This window comes from Festucalex cinctus, chromosome 13 (genome assembly GCF_051991245.1).
Source record: "Festucalex cinctus isolate MCC-2025b chromosome 13, RoL_Fcin_1.0, whole genome shotgun sequence".
In the NCBI taxonomy this organism is placed as follows: domain Eukaryota; kingdom Metazoa; phylum Chordata; class Actinopteri; order Syngnathiformes; family Syngnathidae; genus Festucalex; species Festucalex cinctus.
The window spans coordinates 8,438,197-8,461,612 of record NC_135423.1 but is presented as its reverse complement, the minus strand read 5'-3'; the positions used below and the strand labels follow the sequence as shown (position 1 = coordinate 8,461,612).

The 23,416-nt window shown below is 40.9% G+C and overlaps 1 protein-coding gene across 1 annotated transcript; it reads right to left on the bottom strand.

The window, feature by feature from the left end:
- Positions 1-994: 994 nt before the first annotated feature.
- On the bottom strand, positions 995-23,073 carry ttc9b (tetratricopeptide repeat domain 9B). The gene is made up of 4 exons (XM_077541192.1): positions 22,945-23,073; positions 21,292-21,806; positions 6,702-6,884; positions 995-3,803 (listed from the first exon to the last, which is right to left on the bottom strand). The coding sequence occupies exons 1-4, from the start codon at positions 23,070-23,072 to the stop codon at positions 3,709-3,711; spliced, it is 921 nt and encodes a 306-aa protein (XP_077397318.1). The 5' UTR covers position 23,073; the 3' UTR covers positions 995-3,708.
- Positions 23,074-23,416: the final 343 nt, after the last annotated feature.

The following is a 23,416-nucleotide window of genomic DNA, read 5'->3' as shown; positions in this document are numbered from 1 at the left end:
AAATTGTTTCAAACTTGGCCTTATTTTTGCTGAAGAGATGACACATTATTATTCACTCTATCATCCTGAATTTTATGCCTACAGAAAGCAGTTGCGCCTGTAGACTCATTTTGTAATAGTTGATTATTGATGTATCCTGTGAGATGATACATTTTTTTGGTGGATTTGTTCACTGTAACACTTTGAGGGATCATAGACTTTTACACTGTACAATATTTTGGCATTATTTTCTCTCTCTTTGTATTATTTTTTTAAGTTGTAATGGTTAAGACATGCCTCGGGTACCTATATCGCAGACTTCACTTATTTCAGGAGTGATCTGGAATGTAATGGAGGTGGGGTTTACTCTATTACTTCTTCTCTGCTATAATTGTCAATTAAAACATGACCTGTATGACAAGTTGTTTTTTTTTTTAGTGAAACGTGTGATTCCTATTTCCCTTTATTGTACACAAACAAATACAACATCTTTCTGAGTCACTTATATTAGTATTTGTAGTAGTGTTCTTCTTTGTTTGTGTCTGCATGACAGTATTATACTGCACTGCCTCCTGGTGGCTAAGATGGAAATACCAGAAGGAGCAGCACAATGAATCAAATCACATCATTTATTTATGATGCACAAAATATTTAACTCTTCTAATAGCTAATTTCCTTTTTTTTTTTTCGAGGCGGGGGGAGACTAACGGATAAATGGCATTTCTATACATTTCAGTGGGAAAAGCTGATATGAGTGACAAATGTTTTGAGTTACAACCCTGGTCATGGAATGAATTAAACTCATATCTCAAGGCACATAGGTGCTAGAGGTTGCGCAACTTCAGATTTTTTTATTTTTATTTTTTATTTTTATTTTTTATTTTTATTTTTTTTTTTTAGTCAAGTCGATGCCAACTAGTCACTTTTTCTGTACTGTACCATAATCCATTTTCTTAACCGCTTACTCCTTACAGTACCATAATAGACTAAAAAAAAAAGTCACAGGAGGAGGGAATGATTTGCAATAATCTATATTCATTGACAATGGACAGTTTATACACTGAATTTATACAGGACGTACGTAGCATGTTAGAAGACATGAATGAACGTGGACCGGGTGAAGGCCAGGAAAAAAATAAAAATCCTCCCGCTCGGTGTGCTTTCGGCAGTCAGGTAACGCTCATCGCTAACGCCAACGTGGCCGAACGGGACAAACAACCCATCCACGTTGCGGGCCCGCCCACCACAGCAGCGGCTTCTGCGTGGTGGGATTGTGCCATGTTTGCAAATAATTACGCACCTCTTTGGAAGATTTCCCTGCTCTTCGTCCGCTGTAGTAGACAGGCAAAAGCAGTTATTCAAAATCCTGCTCAAGTTTGGATTCACACCTTACCGCTTCTCCCACACTCACCAAATCTGCGCATCAAGTGAAAACAACCATAAAACATCAATTCAGGTGACAGAATCATTTCACTCAGTACGGGCTCCTCCGTGATTAGCAACTAGTCGACGTCAAGCTCTAAACATCGTTGTAATTAAGTCGACGAGTCTGTACAATCCCTACTACGCGCTATAAGAGCAGTAAACACGCACAAGACATCAACAAATAAAATAAAATCAATCGGTTGGTGTGATCGGGGTTGAACACGAAAGATTTTGGTTGTACTCAACTATAATGAGATGAAAGTCAAGTTGAAGTTGATTCATTGATGACATCATTGATATTTTTCAAGCACGACAGTCCCCGACATTTTTTTGTGCCAATGACCAGTTGCACGTAAAGACATATTTCAACTTTCGCTCAATTGAACGGAACTGTCCATGGAAGTGTTTGTTCGGGACGATGCAATCTTCAGGATTGTTCCGGCGGAAAAAGGGGCTTGGACAGTCACAGGAACCACCCTGTGGCTGAACGGCTTCGGGGACGGTTCAGGCAGTTGTTTGGGACAACATGTTCAAGACAGAACAGAAGCAAACCTGATAGCGACAACGAGGCTACGGACGAATACGCTCTTTGGATCAGGGGTGGGCAAAAGTTTGTGCTCAAAAAACAAATTCATTGCAATGGTGAATGGACCAGTTATTTAGTGCGATCAATTTTTAAAAGTTGAACGTAGATGTGACCAATAGCGTGCAAAAGGGATGTTGGCCCTGGGCATCCACCTGAGATGATATTTTTATACAGAATTATTATTATTTAAAATAAATAATATCATAAATAACTAAATAAATAACTAAATAAATAAATAAATAAATAAATACATACATACATACATAAATATTTACATTTCACCCATTATTAAATGAGATCAATTCATTAGGGCATTAAACCGATGCCGATTCTGATATTTGTCGCATTCTGATAACCGATTACTCGACCAAGTCATTGAAAACAAATATAATCGATAAAATTGTTCATAACAACAACAACAACGATGTGAATTATGGGGTGTTAATTTCATTATCTAATTAATAGGAAAAAAATAACAATCAGCATAAATTGGCCAATTATTTTTTCCAATTTTAAAGTAGTCAAGCCCTAAAATGAACGAGACTAAATGCAATTTCTGGAGAAATTGCGTGGGAATGCTGAAAACTGAATGCTCATTTATAGCTGAATGCTAAGATTCAAATGTATGTGGCTATGCTTATGAAGTAAATGGAGAGATAAATTATGAAATTATGACCTCCTGGTTACTGGGCAATGCACTTGACTAACTGTACCACCGAGCAGTATCAGACACCTGGTAATGATGATAAGTTATATGTATGGAAGTGGGCGTGGAAAGTGATACTTAGAAAAAGTTCAATGTCTGTCCTATTGAAAATGAATGGGGAAAAGTTGATATTAAATGTTTAAAATTGTGCAAATACTGTAAGTAGTATGGTATCAGGCGATATATACCCCGGGAGGCGTGAATTTTTGAAGCTAGTTGAAATTTGAACAGTGTAAATTGGAAGTATTATGTGGGAGTTGTTAAGTGTGGAGAATAAAAATCACAATAACATATGTGGGAATGCTGAAGCATTCCCACAATAAAATAAATAAATAAAATGGAATTATAAATAAACATAAATAAATACAATTAAATGAATCACATAAGTATGAAAAAAACAGCTGAATGAATGCAACAAGACTCTTCTCAGTGGGCTGGATCAAAATGCTTTGCCCACCCCTGGTTTAGATGGACGTTAAAAACAGATTACAAACACTCAAATTAGCCCTTAATTGGAAAGTAAAACAAAAAGTCCAAGAAAGTGTGATTAAAGGGCATGAGAGAGCCCTCCCAGGTGGTTTGCATGTACAATCAAATCGGACGATGGTCTTGATATGTGTCGCAAAGAGCCAATGGCGACCCTCCAAAGGGCCTCCATACACACACCACCCGGATATTCTCCCCAGAGAGAGAAAATTGAACGCTTTTTGAAAACATCGACTAAATCACACAAATGTCCATGTTCCTCGAGTTTCTATTGGGGTGGGCTTATATTACAGCAGTTTGTTTGTTTTTGTGTCTAGGAAAAAGAAAGAAAAGAGCCACAGCACCTGAGGGACAAACAGGCAGGAAGGAGTCGGAAAAACAGGAAGTTGAGATCGTCTCCTGCAAGTGCGTGTGTCCTGTGGAGGGAACATGAATGGTGAGGATGGAGGACGGTTGGACCGAGTTGGGGCTGGGTAGGGGTCGGTCGGTCGGTGGTTGCAGGATTCCAAACGGGGAGGGGGGCAGGTCAGCCTTGCGTCTCTTTGCCGAGCTCTCGTTCCCGCTGGCCGCTCTTGCTCATCTTCATCTCCGTCAGCTGGATGTAGCGCAGCACGTTGGTATCTGGCAGGAAGTGGGGGAACCAGTGAGCGGGACTCGAAAATAGTGCAATATCGTGATTTTAAAAAAAATTAAAAAATACAATGTAATTGAAAAAATGCACAGCAAGTGCACATGTACAAGACTCGGCAAGTTCCACTAACAAGCCAGGAACCAACTTCGCTTCTCCCTCAACATCTCTCGGTTGCACATACTGTCTTGTAGGGGTGTCACGATTCGCCAACTCCACGATTCGATTTAAATTTCGATTTTGGGGTCACGATTCGATTTTTTTTTCGATTTTTTTTTTTTCCGCTCCCCCACTTTATAACACAGAGGCATATGCTTCTGTAGGCTAAGGCTAGTCTATGATCATTGGTTCTATTCATTGTACAGTAAATCTTATTTCAAAAGATCGGCTACATATAGGTGATGCAATTTCCATATTATTTTTGTGTAAATTTATGTAATATATGATAATTGACATTAGGCAGGAATGATCAAATTCAAAGAATTTATTTACAATATAAAGTTAACCGTCTTGTTCTTACTGAAGTGTAAAATAAAAAATAAAAAAACAAAAACAAAAAGTCACAGTGGGTGCCTGCCATCTATTGACTGTTTTTGGTTACAACAGTGTGCTGTGCGTTCCTCTTAAAATAATGTGCAACAACAACAAAAAATATATTGTATCCAAAGTCATGGAACAAATACAGCCTGAACAAACTATATCCCAACATTTACAGTTGCTGGGCATACTGTAGCTTGGTTCAAGTACACTAATTAAATGTTTGAATCCAGCGTTTTCCAAGGCTGCAGGTCTGCTGCTATAAATAGACCTATGGATCTGGCGTTTCGCGCGAGCTGAAGTGTGTGGAAGTTTCACTGTAAATGAGGATGAAATAGTTGGTTGGACCGTTGTTTTCCCACTTCTAGTTGAATTTGATAAATCTAAATCTTTGTGATGCCTGCGTAAATGTCCCGCCGCCGGCTCCGCTCCCCTAGTATGTATGTGTGTGTTTGTGTCGGCTGGTGCCCGTATAATGGTACTTCAGTTTGAATGCGCCAGCGCGACACTCTGATTGGAGGACTGTGCCAGCGCGACACTCCGATTGGACGACTGTGCCAGCGCGACACTCCGATTGGACGACTGTGCCAGCGCGACGCTATTGTGTATCCGTGTATTATACCCCTATTGGTTATTGTTGTTTCTCCTCCGTTCTGTCAGTTCTGTCAAATGCAGTTATTATTTGTTCACCTTCCACTTTCACTCCCTTGTCAAACCCCTGCCTGAAATTTCAATTAAAACTACTCAGATGTTAAAGTCGACCCGTGTTTATCTACTCTATATTTTCTGTTATTGTGTTACTTCCCTTCCCCTTGACGAGCCGGGCGTAACACCGTGGCCGAGTACAGTACGCGCACATAGCATATCTTGCAACTGTGGTCTTTTTATCGACAACGTGAACGTTGTCGACATAACTCACCGGGAACGCAAAATGTTTCCAAACTGGTGACGAGAGAAGCGGGAGCGGCTTGAAGCACCATTGCTGTGTCTGTCCGCGCTTGCCATCATGACTGCAGGAGAAGTCAGCTAACAAGTGCCGTTAGCTAGTAGCTGAATGGCTGCGTCTCATTTGCTTTCCTGGGAGGTGGCGGTGGCGGCGGTGGCGGCGGGCGCGGGGGGGGGGGGGCATCGAATCGTGTGTCCTCTCTTCTATTTCGATGCTCGAAATCGTGACGTAATTTCGATCGATTTCGATAAAAAATCGAAATCGTGACACCCTTACTGTCTTGACATCAATTAGCTGTACGCTTTATTAGCATAATATCAAAAGGCAAGGAACTAACTTGACTAGACCAGAAACAACGAGAAGGCATTGAGGAACAGAGGAACAGGTGGCCAGATGGAACAGAGGTAATAATCCGGCAAAAACACCCTTCTCAGACAGGCTTATATAGACAATGACTCAATCTGATTGGTTGTGGCTAGACATGTGGGTAACAGGACTGACATGGAATTATCTGATTGGCTGTTGACCAGATAAAGAGATTAAAGATTCCTGACGTCACATAACTTCTGACATCACATAGCGTCTTACCAGTTGAAACTAGATGCTGGTTACATCAGTTCAAAACAGACACTTGAACTCACGGTCATGACCCAAACATAACCCTAGTCATGACAGTAAGCATAACCCTTGCACGACCCTAGTCATGACAGTAAGCAAAAGCCTTGCATGACCCTAGTCATGACAGTAAGTGTAACCCTTGCATGACCCTAGTCATGGCAGTAAGCATAACCCTTGCATGACCATAGTCATGACAGCAAACATAACCCTTGCATGACCCTAGTCATGACAGTAAGCAAAAGCCTTGCATGACCCTAGTCATGACAGTAAGCATAACCCTTACATGACCCAAGTCATGACAGTAAGCATAACTCTTGCATGACCCTAGTCATGGCAGTAAGCATAACCCTTGCATGACCCTAGTCATGACAGTAAGCAAAAGCCTTGCATGACCCTAGTCATGACAGTAAACATAATCCTTGCATGACCCAATCATGACACTATAAAACTAATGATTATTCAATGGAAGATCAATATTTGAAAAAGGTATTTGGTTGAAAAATATTTTATACTTTAATAACCTATACTCAATCGTAGCATTATAAATATATATATATGTATATATATATATATATATAAATAAAATTACATAGTTAAAAAAGTCAAAATTTGACCCATTCTGTTGCTTTATATCACAGCAAAGTATCACGAAATTCGGCTTATAATATATTCACTCATTAAAATAGTCTAAACGTTAATACATAAAAGATTCAAATTCAGTCTTAGGAAGGCAGTAGTAATGAAATGTCTCAAACATCAAATACATTCATAGCATCCCAAACGTGCTCACCTGCAGGCTCGCGGTCGTTGGCGTCTCGCAGGTAGCGGAGGGCACATTGGTAGTCGCCCAAGTGGTAGAAGGCAATGCCGGCGCGGTACATGGCCTTGAAGTGGTCCCGCTGGTGACTCAGGACCTTCAGGCAGTACTCCTTCACTCGCTCGTAGTTGACCAGCTCAGACTGCAGCAGGCAAGCTGCAAACAGGAAAAATAAAAATAAAGACAAGGATGTTAGCAACAGAGCTAGCGTAAGATAAGTTGCAAACTGGCAGTAGTCACAGGTTAAGAGGTGAAATCAGCCATTTTTCTTTTTTTTTTTATATAGAACCACAGCAAAATAGTGCACAATCCATCTTCAGGGTGGCGGTGTGGTGACTATCAATAGACAATACACACCAGAAAAGACATCAAAAGCCACGTTAGCAGTTTTCAACCCCGGGCAGGCGAGGGGGGGGAATAAATACCATTTTCTACATTCTGATAGGCACCTACACTCCACAAATATCTTGTTGTTGTTCTTTCTTCTTCTGTCATACTCGACAGTATTTTATAATCTTGTAGTATGTATGGTAACCATGCTGTATTGTGTCTCATCACACCTTATGTTACACTATTGATCGTGCCTTACCTATTGCGCAATTTTGTATCAGCATTCTAATTGATTTGCTCACCATTCAAAGGTAACTTTTTCCACAGACTCTCTTTTGTACTTGACTGCAAGCCCAAGTCAGCAGCGCTTGTTTTTCCTCAAGCTCTTCGATCCAACAAATGTAGCAGCGATTGACCGCAGCAGCTTTCACATCAGCTAATGCCCCAAATAACTTCATTAGTAAAGATACAAACGCACGCAGAGCTTTTAGTCCGCCGAACGTTTGAAACGACCGCCGCGGTTTCCACTTTCAGCTTTCCCCTCGTTATTGCTCGCCTTTCCATCTCTCCACCCGTCGCTCCGTGTCCTAATCGTTTGTCAAATGTCAAAATAGCTCCCTTCCATTTGCACTCGCTGGTCCTGGTGTGTCTTTTTGAACCTCGGTCTCATCCGGCCTCTCTCCTCGCCGTCTGCCCTTGCCACACACGCAGACAGCTCTGTGATGTGAGCAACGTGAGTCAGGCACGATTAGCTGGCAGGCAGGTTGAGTCAGGGAGTGAGAGACACAAGGGGGGGCGTGCGATGGCGAGGGACAGGGCTGTGGTGGTGGGAGACGCCTCGGGGGCTCAGGAGCATGAGATGAGATAAGACTGATGGGATTCTACAATGAGGAGCAGTGTGTTAAAAGCCGTTATTGCTGCCCTACCCGTCATCCTCCGTCAGTGTAAGCGCGTGTGTGTGCGCGTCCAAAAAGCTAATGTAAGACAAGGTGAGTGAGGCCAAAGAGCAAAATGTTCTATCAAGTGAGGAGACATCATTATGGAGCTCAGTGTTCTGTGCTGAAGGGTTGGATCCCAAAGCGCAGACACAAATAAGGTTTTAACTATTTATTCACATAACTTGACTAAACGAAAAACAACGAGAATGCATCGACAATCACGAGACGTCAAGCCCCCTTGGGCTGCGGAGAAGCACAGAGGAACAGAGAGTAATAATCCGGCAACCACACACATTTCTAAGACAGCTTATATAGACAGAAAATCGATCCCATTGGTTGTGGCTAGACACGTGGGTCCCAGTACTGACATGGAATTATCTGATTGGCTGTTGATCCAGTAACGCGATTAAAGATCCTTGACATCACCTATCATCACGTAGCATTAAAGATTCTTGTTACCACATAACATCACATGGCATTAAAGATTCTTGACATCATATGTCATCACATAACAAAAAAGATTCTTGACATCACATAGCCTAAAACTAGATGATGCTAACATCAGTACAAAACAGACACGACATCACACACAACAGGTCATGAACTCAACTCAAACTTAACCCAGGCGTGACCACATGACCCAAATTTTACTCCTGCATGACCCGAGTCATGACACTCAGTCCTTTTTACATAAGTTACAGCTTTTATATACACAAGTGCGGACTTGAAGCCTTTGACCAGCGACTCTTTTGCATACCACACTTTGGTGAGTCAGCTCAGAGAAGCGAAGAAACAGTGTGGTCACCAATTTGCAGATTTGGGGTTTTATTGGTAACATTTTATATTTGAACCACAAGTCGGACTGCAGTATGTACTGTAAGGATTAAAAATTCCACAACCAAAAAAAGCATCACCACACACCTTCACACGCGCGCACACATTAAAAAGCAGAGCAACATCCGTGAAAGTACACCCTGTGCCATACTTGGAGACAGTGTGTCGGTGCCTTTTATGACGAGTAATATTACAAGCGGGCAGGCAATAGACGGGAGGCTCAATCATGCCTGGAAAGAAATCTGAGCAGTTTCAGAAGCGAACCACCATTCGACGAGATGCCACCACAGAACGATGCAAAACTATGTGAAAAACACCTATGTCCATTTTTTCCTTTTATTTCTTTGTATGTTTTTGGAATAAAACTGAATGCAATTGCAAACATCCCAAAAATTTGAAAAAAAAAATGGACATAAGTATTTTTCACATAGCAGAGACGATATGGTAAATTCAAATAAACGTATTTATTGACTTATTTATTGTGTGTAAACTGTGCATATTTTACACACGGTTCATGCCAAGATTGCAAATTTCGCACATGACAGGAACTGTCTAGTTAAGTTAACCTTTAAGTTTATCAAGTTAGGTCAGTGAGTCAGCAAAAAAACAAAAAAACAAAAACAGAGCACCAAACCAAAACTTCCTGCTCCTTTGAGAAAGCTAACCCAATGGGGTTTTGTTTCATATGTTAGCATCAGGTCAATTGAGCTAGCTAATTTTCTAAAGCAAAGTGATGTGCTTGTTTGAAAGAATCAACATGTAACTTTTTTTGCTTTGATGTTTTGAGCAAAGAATATCAGTCAGAGACTTATTTTCTTGGTCAGACGACAAGAAATCGCCCGATTTTGGTTCTACAGACGCATTGCGGACAAACGGGGCATGTTGTAAACCATTTTGGGTTGCCTTGACTTAGCGTCACCCGTGTAGTGTGACACGCTCAACAATTGGTCGCCTGTTTTCCGGGATGGTTCAGGAACATGACGACAAAAGTCGAGCATTTCGTCTCGCACCAAATGATTCCTGCTACATGCAACCGCTGCTATTTTGGCTACCTTGACTGCGCATAGCAAAATTATTTTTGGAGTGTCTTGCCCTTGTTTGATTTTTGTGTTCTTTTAGCCTTGCAACGGTGCCTCCGGAAGATTGGTCCCCGAGTCCCTTTTCCAACCCGATCCAGCCCTGTCAATAAGTCACCTGCTTGCTGCCAGCCTTGGACCGCTCCTACACTCAACCCTCACACAGCTACTTTTTTTTGTGTTTGTATCATTAACCTTTTGACCGCCAAAAACGTTTAATGACGTATGCTAAAATCCTAATGAATGCCGCCATAAACGTTAATTGACGTTTACTGAGGGATTTTTTTTTTTTCCTCAATGGGCAGTGCAATGTCTTGAGCAGCACTGCCTGCTCAATGGGTTGTGGAATCAAAAACACCCACTAACTATGGCCAGCAGATGGCAGCATTGTATCTCTTTTCAATGGGCTCGCGGTATATGAAATTAAATGAAATACGACTGATATGATGAAATTGAACGTTTTTAAGGATGATGTGAATGATCAAAGCCTTTGTCACATTAAATCTAATTCACAGAGCATCAATAAACAAAAGAAAAAATAGTGTCTGTTGTGCAAAAATGTACTTTTTCAATGTCACTCAAATTACCTATTTTTGAATGGTGATTACTAAAGAATAGAATAAGATAGAAACATACTTTTTATGTTTATGTAGTCGTAGCTTACAATATTTTGTTTGTGAAAATGCTCGAAATCGGCTGGCATTGTTGCAGTTGTTTTTTGGATAATATTTGGCAGTCAAAAAGTTAATTGAACGTACTACCTGTCTTCCTCATCATTTTGGGGGCCGCGTCTAACTCACACAATCAACCCTCACAAACTCGTTCAAATTGTGAAGAAGAAAAAAAAAAATGCACAATACGTTTTCTTCAATGTTCTGCTGGACTTGGCCTTATGTACATTCACATTCGTGGTAATTCACAGCAGCTGATCAATAATTGATGTTTACAGCCATCATTACAAGACGACGGCCGAGAATGAAAAGTATAAATCCTCGTAGCCGGCGAGGCGACGACCCTTTCGACCTCTCCGAGTGAGGCAATTCCACCCGAAATAACCGCGCCATGCATCAGAAACGCTTGGGCTTTGTGTTAATTGAAAAAGCGACATTTTTCAGGATAGTTTGCGACGGAAAAGGACGACTAATGAGACGTGAAGCCGCACAAAGGGAGTGAGCGAGGCAGGGAGGTTTGTTGTCTTCATGAGGAACCTGATGTGAGTGCGGTGACGGAAGAGTGAGCCGAGGTTTAATGGGATGCAGCAACACTGACTGGCGCCGACTAATTATTGTCCAGCTACTGAAAATGTTCGAGGGGATGATGGTATGAATGTACAGTCGTGTGCAAGAGATTTGCTGTTTGAGCAATGTCGTGAATCGTGATGACTTTATATCACAACCGTGTCACTCAGTAGAGCAGCCAAGAAACATCATTCTTTTTTATTTACTGCAAGTAATGCATCGTTATTTATCTATGTATGCTAGCAAGCTATAGTAACAGGTTGAAAAATGAAATCGTCTTCCGCTAGATCGCAGAAGGTACAATTAAGCTGTCATTCCTTCAGCAAAATTAGAGCTTTGATTTTCTTCAAGCAAATGGGCCAAAATGTCTAAGTGCATTTGGTGAAAAACGTAAAGACGATCCGCAATCAGAATAGACGCTTCAAGTGTGACGTCACGTTGAATTGTGCCCCTTGTGGTATTTTTTACGTACAATTAGTACCTAAAAATACATTTTGCAACTTGCTGTCGACTGAAAATGACATCACAAGGGCTCAGGTAACCAATCACAGCTCACCTGTTTTCTAGGTTGGGTCATGTGACATTCACAAGCTGAGCTGTGTTGGTTACCTGAGCCCCTGTGATGTCTTTTTCAGTCGACAGCAAGTTGCAAAATGTGTTTTTAAAGATACTGATTGTACATGGACAAAAATGAAAATATCAAATATATTATAGGCAAAATATTAATGTTTGACTGCAAAAAAATGGCTAAATAAGTGAAGTATCCCATTAAACAAGATTTTTTTAAAATTTTACAAAAAAAAGACGAAAATGTGCAACATTCACAGATGCCAAACTCCGAATATGCATTAAGTAGTTTTAAGTTGTAATATCACCATTCACCACTAGATGGCAGACATGACTTAGTTGCACTTAAAGCAGTGTTATACTGCCATTTATATGAGTAGGCCTAATATTTTGTTGTTGATTTGGAATAATATGCAGGAGAGACATCGTACCTAATAAGTATAATATGAAGATTTTGGAGTTAACTTGACGTTGGTTTGCTGTTCAGCAGTTTTGTGCCGTCCTTGAATGATCATTTTTGTCATACATCTGGTTAGCAAGTGTGGTCCTATGTGAGCTCCCAGTGGCACTGATAAAAAAAAAAATTAATTTGTGATCCCCTTCAGCATTTAAGTTGCCAATCCCTCGTTTAGACTATGAGACGAAAACAAAGAGCAACATTTTGTGATACAAAGCACAGCAAAAAGGTTGCTTTTGACTTCAGAATGATTCCTGCTTGTATAATGAGTGTGTCGGTTACGTTGTGTATACACGGGTGTGCATTTTGATACCCGGCGGCTTGGCCTGCGGCATCATGTCGAGTCTTCACCATGACTGGTTTTCATGAAGGTGCAGCTCAAAGTCTGGGAGCAATGAAATGAGCTGCTGCGAGACGAGACACAACGTGGAGAAGGATTGAGGCAAACGAGGCAACAAAACCCATGAAGGGAGGAGGGAGACGCAAAAGACCAGCTCTCACGCCAGATGACTTTCCCACTTCCTGACGTTCTGAACTCATTTCCTCTTCTGGCAATCCGGCTCATTTTAAGACACTCCTTGCCCCCGCTGATTAGTCGGCTGCCTATCACCTGAGCTAATTAGTTGCGCAGGAAGCGAGAGCCATCACTCTTCCCCCACAGGCGCATCCTCATTTCCTCACTCATTCATGCTTGAGCCCTGAATTCATGCTGAATCTGTTCACACTCACTCACTCCCAGCTTGCAAATTTCACAGCATCAGACAGTTGATTGGAACAAGTCCAGGAGAACTCAAGCACTTTTGTGACTCCGTTCATGTTTCCCATTGAAATACGTACAAATGTAATCAATGCATAAAATTGGACTCATTATTATGACAACTTGTTTGACTTATCTTATTATGTTTCATGTACAGCACTTTGTATACAGCAATGCTTGTTTTCAAGTGCTTTACAAATAAAGTTGAGTTGAGAGCTATCGCTACCAGTTTTTCACTTTTCTTACATTTTAAAGGGATACTTGACTCATTGAGACATTTGCAGCAGTAAAAAGTTCATATTTTGCCTCCAATGATTTTGATAACTTCATTATTTTTCACGTACAATGAATACTAGGGATGTAACGATATGGGCAATATCGTGATATTAAAACCGCCACAATATTGTCGTCCTCATGTTCACAATATTTACAAGGAACACATTTGTTAAAAAAGTCAGGTTGATTTCCATTTGTGCAGTCCTAGCACCCTCTAGTGGCTAGTTTATTAGTGCAATTTAATTTTTATTCGGGATGTTTTGGCCTATGTTTAAAATCTATGCTAATTGTCAGATGAAGGGGAACCTAATTTGCTTGTTAAGCAATTAATGTGTGCTTGCATTAGCAAGTAAATGCCTCAATATTGTTATTAGAGATTGTAGGTGGTTTATATGCATTGTTATGTACAAAAGCACAATATTGTGCTTTTGTTTAGTATGAGATCTTTTTATTTATTTATTTATTTATTTTTACAATATGGTAATCTTTTTTAAATATCGCCAACCCCCCACAATAACGTGATAATTATCGTACCGTGACCTTCATATCGTGATAATATCATATCGTGGTGTTAGGATATCATTACATCCCTAATGAATACCTTTCAAAACCTTCAAAAACTTCACCTTTTGTTCTGGGTTGGTCACGAAACTGAGCCATGTTTGGTTGCTAGCTATTTCCTCAGCACAGGTGATGTCATCTTCAGTCAACAGCAAGTGGAAAATGTGTTTTGAAAGGTTTTAATTGTACATGAAAAATAATAAAGTTATCACACGACAGTAATTCTAGACAAAATATGATCTTCGTACTGTTGGTAATGCCTCAATGAGTCAAGTATCCCTTGAAATAAAAATGTAATAACGTGCTATCTTTCAACAGATGCCATTTTTTGAGACTTTCTGATGTGGGCTATGTTTTTCATTTATGATTCTGATTATGATTCACAGTGGGCCAATAAAATGGGTGGGCGTGGAGCTACAGTTCTATTTTTGAAATGAAATGGATTGAGGCATGAGGTTGATGATCTTTTGTTAACTGAAGAAGGCTTGGAGTTCGATTTTCACCCACAAGGAAATGGCCTTATAAGCATCCACTACACAAAAGTCACATAGTCTTGCTTTTCAAGTGCCTGATGCACTATGATCCTCACAAAATGCTCTCTCTTTTTTTTTTGGGACAGGACATGATTGAATTTGACGTCAGCGCGCTAGGACCGAGCGGACGGCCTGGCCTCTCCTCTCCTGGCCCCCCTGCTAAGAATAGCTCTCGCCCTCCGAGCCACGTTGCTCGTTATCATGAAATCGTGATCACGACGTCTCGTCTGCTGCGACGTGACTCGGAACGATCGTGCGCTTGCTTGCCGCCTTTGCACCCCAATTTCGCAGCCGTTTCTACTTCCGCTGTCACCCAAAAGGAAATACTTATGCCATTCGTGTCATGACAAAAAAAAACAAAAAAAAAACGTAATGGCACACTGCAATCTTGTTTGAGCAATTTGTTTAAATGTCAGTGGATTTTGTTTTTATTTTGCTACGTTTCCAGAGAGGAATTATGTTGTGATTTTCCTGTTTTTCTGTGGTCAAAAGAGATCATTATCTCATATTTTACTTGAGCCAAGTGAGCCAGCGAGCGTTTTCATGAACGGAGCTCAAAGATATGACTTTTTCTATGTACACAAAAGTCAAGTCAAGTCACAAAAGGACTCTTTCTGTCAAATACTGTACAGCATGATTACTGCCAACAAAAGGCCCAAAATAAAACGAGAAGTTCAATCACACAGCACTATTTCTGAGTTTAAATTTCAAAAAGCAAAATCAAAAGACAAATTAGACACATAAAATTTTAAAAATGTTAAATACTACCAAAATAAAATTATACAAATAATAATGCATAATAGTTGCGAAATAAAATAATAAATTAATGTATATAAAACAATTAAATGAAAAACATGTAATAAATGTTACAAGTCATTAAATAATTCAAAAACAGAATAATAGACACATAAAAAAATTTAAATGTTAAATACTAGCAAAATAAAATTATGCAAATAATAATAAATAATAGTTACAAAAAAACAATAAAATAATGTAGATTTATTGAAAAACATGTATTAAACGTTCTAAGTAATTAAATAATCCAAAAACAGAATAATCAAATGACCGTTTACAACAAACATGTATAATAAATACACAATGTAAGCAATTTTCTCGGCTGGCAGAGGTTAATATAAATAAAATAAAATAAAAAGAAATAAATAAAGCAGGTTAAAATAAAGCAATAAATGTCAGCCTCTCGTCCAATATTGGAGTCGAGTCAGTTTGCACTTTCCACTCTTTGCCATTGTCCGCCACTCCCAAAATAGTTGCTGACTCAGGATGAATGCTCATCTGCTTAAATATTGATAGCAATAAGGAAGCTACATCACGGATGATTCCTCTAATGCTGTCCACCATTGTGGGTAATATTTCGGGGTGTGGTGAATTCATGCTGCTCAAGAGGATGAAGAACAGGCCCAGCCCGGCTATTGTTTTCTTATTTAAGCCAGCTGTATATTCTCTTTAGTGCCAGCTTACTTTTTGCATTGTGAGTCAAAACAGATATTCAAAAAGCATTTAAGCGCAATTTAATAAAGCATGGAAAAAAAAGCTTTTATTGATGTAGTTTTTTTTTTTTTTTTTACTGCTCTTTGCTTGACTGATCACCAAAAGGCATTTGGTGGACACAACACAGACTTATTGTCTTTTGTGTGTGTGGCAACTTTCTCCACTTTAAGAAAATGGATGGATGGATGGATGGATATGTATGCTGATTCCTAAAGTTGTAGTCAATCTGGACATCCAGCCGTTTTTACCCACCTCAGAGGGCGGCCATTTTGCAAACTGCTGACTGAAGATGACATCACAGTTGCTCAGGGCTCAGGCAACGACCAATCACAGCTCACCGGTTTTCTGAAACTGAGTTGAGATTGGTTGGAGCAACTGTGATGTCATTTTCACTCCACAGCAAGTGGCAAAATGGCCGCCTTCTGATAAGCCCTTTGCACACTACATTTAACAGCCAGGGGGCGTGGTCTAAGAAGTGGCAACATCTCCATTTCCTCCTGGTAGGCTGCTACGCCAGCACTTCCGAATATGGGCGCGCTGGCAACCCGTCACGTGTTGCCGTGTGACAATTTCACATTGAGCGAGTGCAGTGTGAAAAGGGCTTTACATGTTCCAGTTAAGAGCATTTTGAATTGACGTTTGAGGGAGGACTGACTGAATGCAGTCCTGTTTGCAGTCTGGTACGGCGTTGCCACTCCCATCGGACGCGAGCACTGCCTGGCTATGCCTGCATTGATCTGGTATGATTGCAACTTCAATCACGGCCAATCAAATGAGCTCCTGTCTTTCCCCTTTAAACGCAGTGCGCTACTCTCGTACTATTGTCAACATGGCCATGTGCCATGAATTCCTCTGCCGCCCAGTGAGATGATTTCAAAATGTATTTACCCGTCCATCAGTATCATTTTTTCTGGATGGCTTGTTTGGAGGTGACGGAGCGCAAGCTTGCGCCTTGACTCCTTCTCCCCTCTAAGAGGGGATTATCCCATCATCATATTTAAGAGATGTGTCCAGTTTTCTCTCGCCGTCTCTTATTTTAGCCCCCTCGGATCCTTTGGCGCTCGCCCCCTGCCCCCCTTATTGAATGTGGGCCTAATCTGTGGAGTGAATATGAAGTACAGTGTGGGCAAAGTGGAGGGTGACGAGCCATCTGCAGCCCTGGCTGGCATACAGCGAGCTCGCCATCCTGCTCTGTGCACAGGAAGCGATTCATTTTCATTTTCATCTCCCCAACCATCCCCCACCTTCTCTTGCCCTTGAATGGCACCTCAAATTCCTCCTTTCTACCCCACAAGCATACCGCAACCCATCGTATGTAGCCTGCCCTGCGTTTCATCTCTCCTTTGCTCTCGTGCACACCCCCTAGTGAGGTGGTTGGCGGGAGATGAAAGGGAGGGAGGACTTTTGCGATGCGATGCGCTGGCCTGCCTCCGCCGCCGAATGCACGCAGCCGACTGTACCAGCGGGCAACCTGCTGTGCGTGCTGTTACGCGATTCCCCAAACGCTCCCGGAGGTTGTGGAGAATGTGGAATATTGTCATCATGGCAGCTTCTCGCCTCTGTGAAGAAGGCTGCGGTCCAAACACATGTTGACCACAAGCTGTTAAAAATTATAATTTGAAAGGTTCTCTAAAATGCCTTGAAGGATTTAAAGGGATACTTGACTCATTGAGCCATTTTCAGCGGTAAAAAGTTAATATTTTGTCTATAATTAATATATTGACGTAATTATTTTGCATGTACAATTAATACCTTTAAAAAGTTTCTACTAGTTGTCGACTGATGATGACATCACCTGTGCTGAGGAAGTAGGTAACAACCAATCATGGCTCAGTTTATTGACCAAACCCAGAAAACAGGTGAGCCATGATTGGCCGTTACTTACTTCCTCAGCACAGGTGATGTCATCATCAGTCGACAACAAATAGAAAAATTACTTTTTAAATGTATTAATTGTACATGAAAAATAACGAGGTTATCGAATTCATTCTGGACAAAATATTAACTTTTCACTGTTGAAAATTGTTCAATGAGTCAAGTATCCCTTTAAGTGCTAAAATGAGGGTAACAGCTGATAATATGGAAGCTTACAGAGGACATGCTATTATTATTTTTATTATTATTGGCAATCCTCCTTTTGTTTGTTTGATTTTAACTAGCGGTGTCAGGAGATTAAAATTTGTAATTGTACTTAATCACCTGACTTCACGATTGATCGCAAATTTTACATCTGTTCTAAATGTACAAAAATTTTGAGATACAAGTGCTAGATGATGGCTGCAATTTCAATTTAGTTCCCAGCTAAGAGTTAAGTTTGACAGATAGTGAACAATTGTTCCGAAAAGAGGCTTCAAGCTGTTTACATTTACTGTTAAACTAAACTTGAAAGAAAGTACACGTTGTGTATTCAAAACAAGCGCAGAACTGCCATGAAAGTCCATTAGCTTAATGCTAACACGTAATGGGAAACACCCTAGATCAAGTCAAGTCAAGTCAAGTCAAGTCAGGTTTATTTATATAGCCCTTAATCACACCCAAGTCTCAAAGGATGGGCTCGTGAAAAGCATGTGGCCGTGTTACAATGCTTGAAGAAACACATTTTGTATCATTTTTTTTTGTCCTCTGCAAAAAAATAAAAATAAATTATGACTATTACTTCAGTTTACACGAGTCACTTATAGTAGTTGTGAATGTATGACATTGGAAGCCCGCATAGCTACTTGCGGTTCGGCACCTGCGGATTTTCTTTTAATTAAAAAAAAAAAAAAAAAAAATGGGAGGCAAGCCCATTTCTCATAGAAAACACTTATTGGTTTATTCCGGGGGGTTTTCTACAATACATTTGTAATGGACATCAATTAAACACATTTTCACTGTTTGTGAGCCGGCCCATTCCTGTCAAATGGAGATTCGTATGCATCTGTTATGATATACGTTTGATTTCATTTGGTTATCACTATATGTTTTATTTGTAAAGTAAATGAAATATTTGTATTGCCACTCATCCAGTGCGCTGTCTTCTACCATCCTGGTAAAAATGACTATGAAAAAAATAAAAATGAATCAATGGCTTGATTGTTGATTTGTATCCTACCATTGTGTTCGTTCCTCTATGAATGAAGTGAATTTGTAATAGCAAGAGTGGTGGCAGGAGGCCGTGAGCAGTATTACTCCAAGCAAAAGGGAAAAGGCACAGTGCTGGTTGCCATGGTAAATATGCCCCCCTGTCGAGTGTGTGTGGCACTCCCCTCCCCCTCTTCCTCTACTCCTCCTCTTGCTCTGCGCACTGCCCCCCCCCCCTCACACTGACCAATCCCCTTTCCCCACTCCCTGATCCCCATTTTGCTCATCTCTTGAAATCATCTCTCAAAATATACTGGACGTGCTCATGTAGATGTGGCGAAAACTAACAAGCAAAATTTAGCTCCTCCCCCATATACCAAGATGTTAATTTCCCAGTCCAAATCTTACTTCAGCATATGTCACTGGCACCACTTACTACTTTCCTACTTGCCAGCAGTGGCATGCAGTCATAATAAGCTATTAATGCGGTGCATGACCAAGCCCTTCAAAATAAAATCATTGAAAATATTTATCTGTCCGTGTCCTCTAAAATACTGATTAGTCTTAAATTCCTGTATATTTTGTCCTGTTTTCCTCGCGGGGAGCGGAGAAGCCGTCAACTTGTTTCGTGCATGCACAAGGAGAAATCAAGTTGTTAGTTCTGACAACATTGTTTGTGTTTCTGCCTTTTGAATAGCAAAAAAAGCTGTCAGTCAAGCAGCGTTTTTGACAACGCGCATGTGCGTAACTGGCTTACTTGACTTGTTCTGCGGTAAAAAGTCACTGGTTCAGCTCAAGTTCATCGCCAAATCCCAATGAGTGCCCTTTTCCCGGAGAACTTTTGAGGAAAGGAATAATTCAAGTGGTCGTTCTACTCCCGAAGTAGTCATCACGAAAAACAGGGAAGAATTTCGTCCATCACTTTCAAACCAGGAAGTACGAGAAACATAAATCTTGCTGTCCAGAGGTGAGCAAACTGTTGTTTGTTGGTTGAAATCGCTTGTGGCTCCGTTGAGTTTGTAAAGTGATCTAATGTCCGCACAAGTGTTTGTAGTTAACAGGAAATGCTTTAATTGTCGCTCAGAAACAGTACAATCCAGCACGAGCGGCAAAATCAATAATGGCACTAAACACTCGTGCGGCAGTTGCCTTACTAACCAAGTAGCAGCGCTTTACGGCATGCCGGACTACTGTCGTAAAGTCCAGTGCAAATAGTCCTCATAGGACAGCGATGTCATTTTTTTCCTCTCCCAGGTTGAGCCCACTTCGTGGGCACGAGCCAGTTCCGAATACTGTAAATTCAAAGGTATTTGCAAATTTGTGGGCATGTGATTGTGTCATTTCACTCACCACGGTGCTGGTTATATTAACTGAAGTGTGTCAGTCCTGAATATTTTAACCCCCAAATTTTTCAGCTTGCATTTTTCTCAGTCCAGCATGCCCACATTTGCTTTTTGCAGATCTCATCTGTTAGTGCTATTCTGTAAAATTGTAACAATGAATAATTGATGTGCAGATGAGACAATAATCAGCACAAAAAAAAAAAGCTGAGGTTCTATAAGTGGAAGCAATGTTTTTGTTATTGTCATAACGTACGCTAAGTGCACCCGCTTCCCATCACTTCTGCCTGCTTCCAATCAGGCTCTTAAAGCAACACTTGAAAGAGTGCAGTGCAACATGTTCAATCTTCATATTATGCTTTAAATACTATGAAATATGGCAGCGGTGCAGAATCTACTTTTTTTTTTTTTTGGTTGACTTCCCGTTTAACAAAGTTTGCTTCGAGTTAAAAGAATTACTAGTTAGTCATAATTCTCACTCTTAAAAACTCAAAGTGCTTAATCCATTATAATCATTTTGAGCGGGCCTTATCATTTAATGGACTATTTCAATTTATTTTTACTGCGTAGTATTAACTTCATTCAGGAAGAGGCAAAAAAAACAACTTAGTTCACGCATTGTAAAGGAAGATAAAGCAGAGGAGGATGTGTGAGGAAAACAAACAGTTTTGATCAAAAATACCAGCTTTCAGACAGCAGCCATTTCGGTGATACCGAATATGCCGAACCAACAACGGCTAAAGTCGTTCTTATCAATTAAAGTAAGATTCACTTGTTAAATATTAATATGGCTCAAGAAGGACTTTATCTAGCACAGGAGATAATATAATTATCTTAAACGCACCTGCATTATAGTTTATATTTATTTATTTATTGTATACAAAAAAATACACATATGTGAATGTTGCCCCCAAAAGTCTAACTCGACTCTGGATAGAGTAGACATATTTCACTCAAAAAATAAAAAATAAAAATTCCAACGTGAACCCAATGAACCGTAAAAGGAAGCATGCACGCGTACAGCGGCCAGCCCGCCACTGTGATCGGGTTGGAAGCGGTCGTGCCCGGAAGGCGACTGACTGACCTGTGAGGCTGTCGTAGCACTCGATCTCGGTGCTCTCCACGGCTGTCCGCTGCTCCTCGGTGAGCTCGGCGGCGGCTTGCTGGCTCAGCAGGTTGACCTCGGAGCCGCCGGTCGTCCCGTCGGCGGCGACGTGCACCCCTTTGAGCTGCAGCAGCGCCCGGTGGTACTTGCCGATCGCCTCGCGAAATTTCTTCTCCTTGTAGCAGCGGTGGCCCTCCGCCTTGAAGTCAACGGCTTTCTGGATCTTCGTCTCCATCTCCGTTTCCGCTGAGAGGCCGACTCGACACCCGCCGCCCCCTCCTCCGTCTCCTGCTCCTCCTCCGCCGCCGCCACTGGCGGCCGCTGCCAGACTCCGGCCGCCGGTCTCCGGGTAGCTTTTGAGGCTCTTTATCGGTTGTTGCTTGGCTTCCATGCTGCCTAGTGAGCGGGGATGGAGCGGACCATGGTGCTCGGAGGACCGGAGCAGCGTGCTGTGCATAAAGGATGCGCTTCGGAGCGGCGAGGCGTATGCTATGCTACGACGGGGAAATGAGACAAAAGTTGTACGAACGTCAAACGGTTATTTGGAGCTAAATGCGACGGCGAGCGGCGGCGCCATTGTAGGAATCGGCTCCCCGATGGAAGCTAGCTCGGCTGCGAGGTGATGCTCGCGGGGACGTGTCGTGGCAACAACTGAAGCACGAGCAGTTTCAGCACCACAGGCACGCGACCGCCTCTTTCGCAAAGCATTGTGGGAACTAGAGTCCTTACACTCCTGATCAAAATATGCACACGGAACTAACCCGCTATGAATCTGTACTTCGCATGTGCGTAGTAAAGTAAAACAGACATTCCATTATTTATTATACTTTTGGGATCAGGGATTTCTAGTTTATATGTGGAAAAACATATATTTACTTTTTAAAATTTTATTTAAACAGCCGGTGTAAAAATGTCAAATAATTATACATGAGGGCTAGCACTTTTGCTCAAAGACCATGTTTCATTTTTCAAAAGGACAGACGAGTGTGGTGGACACTACTTGTAGATGAAGTCTTAAACAATAAAATAAAATATTTTTGAATACTGTAATAAAATAATTCACTCATCTTCTTCTTGTGTTGTTGTTCATCATGGACAATCTGTATATCTCCGATTATTTAATAGAATATTTTGAAAATGTTACACCTATTCTTTAATATTCAATTTAATTTTACAATTTTATTTTGACATTTAAACAATTACCTAATTTAATAATAAACACAAAAAAGACCTGTTTTCCACGTTAAGTATATAAAGAAAACTTCGAACAAATCGGCAAATGATGTTTTCCATTTCCGCTGTAATCAAGCGGAGGCATCGAGGCAGTTCAATGTTGCGGCGATATAGTTTGGCCAAGTGGAGTTGCCGTACCAGTTTAGTGCCGCATCAGATTGGGTCATCACGAGTCGTGAGGCGCGAAAAGAATTTCACAACAGCAACAGCTTGTATGCCATTGTTATTTTTTCGTTATTAAATTAGAAACAGGATTTGTACCCCTCTCTCTCGCATACGTTTTATTCAATTTCTTTTAGTATATCACCATTTTCTATGAAGGTGAGCTGGGTTTTTTCCCCTTTTTAAATATTTTTTTTTTCTTCACTCACTCACACACACGCACGCACGCAAACTTACATGGTCTCCCAGGCGCGGAGGCGAACCCACACCAATCGGCACTGAAGGTAAGTGACGGCTCCACTCCTGCACCCGGAGCTCAGGTGAACTGGGGTTTCACTGCAGTTCACGAGTCCTGATGACGTCATCGATTTCCACGACCGCAAGGGAGGCTTGCAAAGGGAGCGTGCGATCTCTAGTGGACATGGAGTAAATCTTACACCTTTTTGCATGACGTAACGTTTAGCCTGCAGGCTACCACGCAGTCTGCAAAAAGGTGTGCTTCCTTTGTTCTACAAATATACACAGTCTGCCATCTTGATTAAAAAAATAAAAATAAAAATACACACCTGTATGTTAGGGTCATTGAAGAATCGAAATTAGAACTGAATGATCAACTAATAAAATTTAAATCAATGCAATTTTCAAAATGCAAACTGGCTGCACATTTTAATAAAATAAAAAAAAGCAGTCGTATAATTATAGTATATTA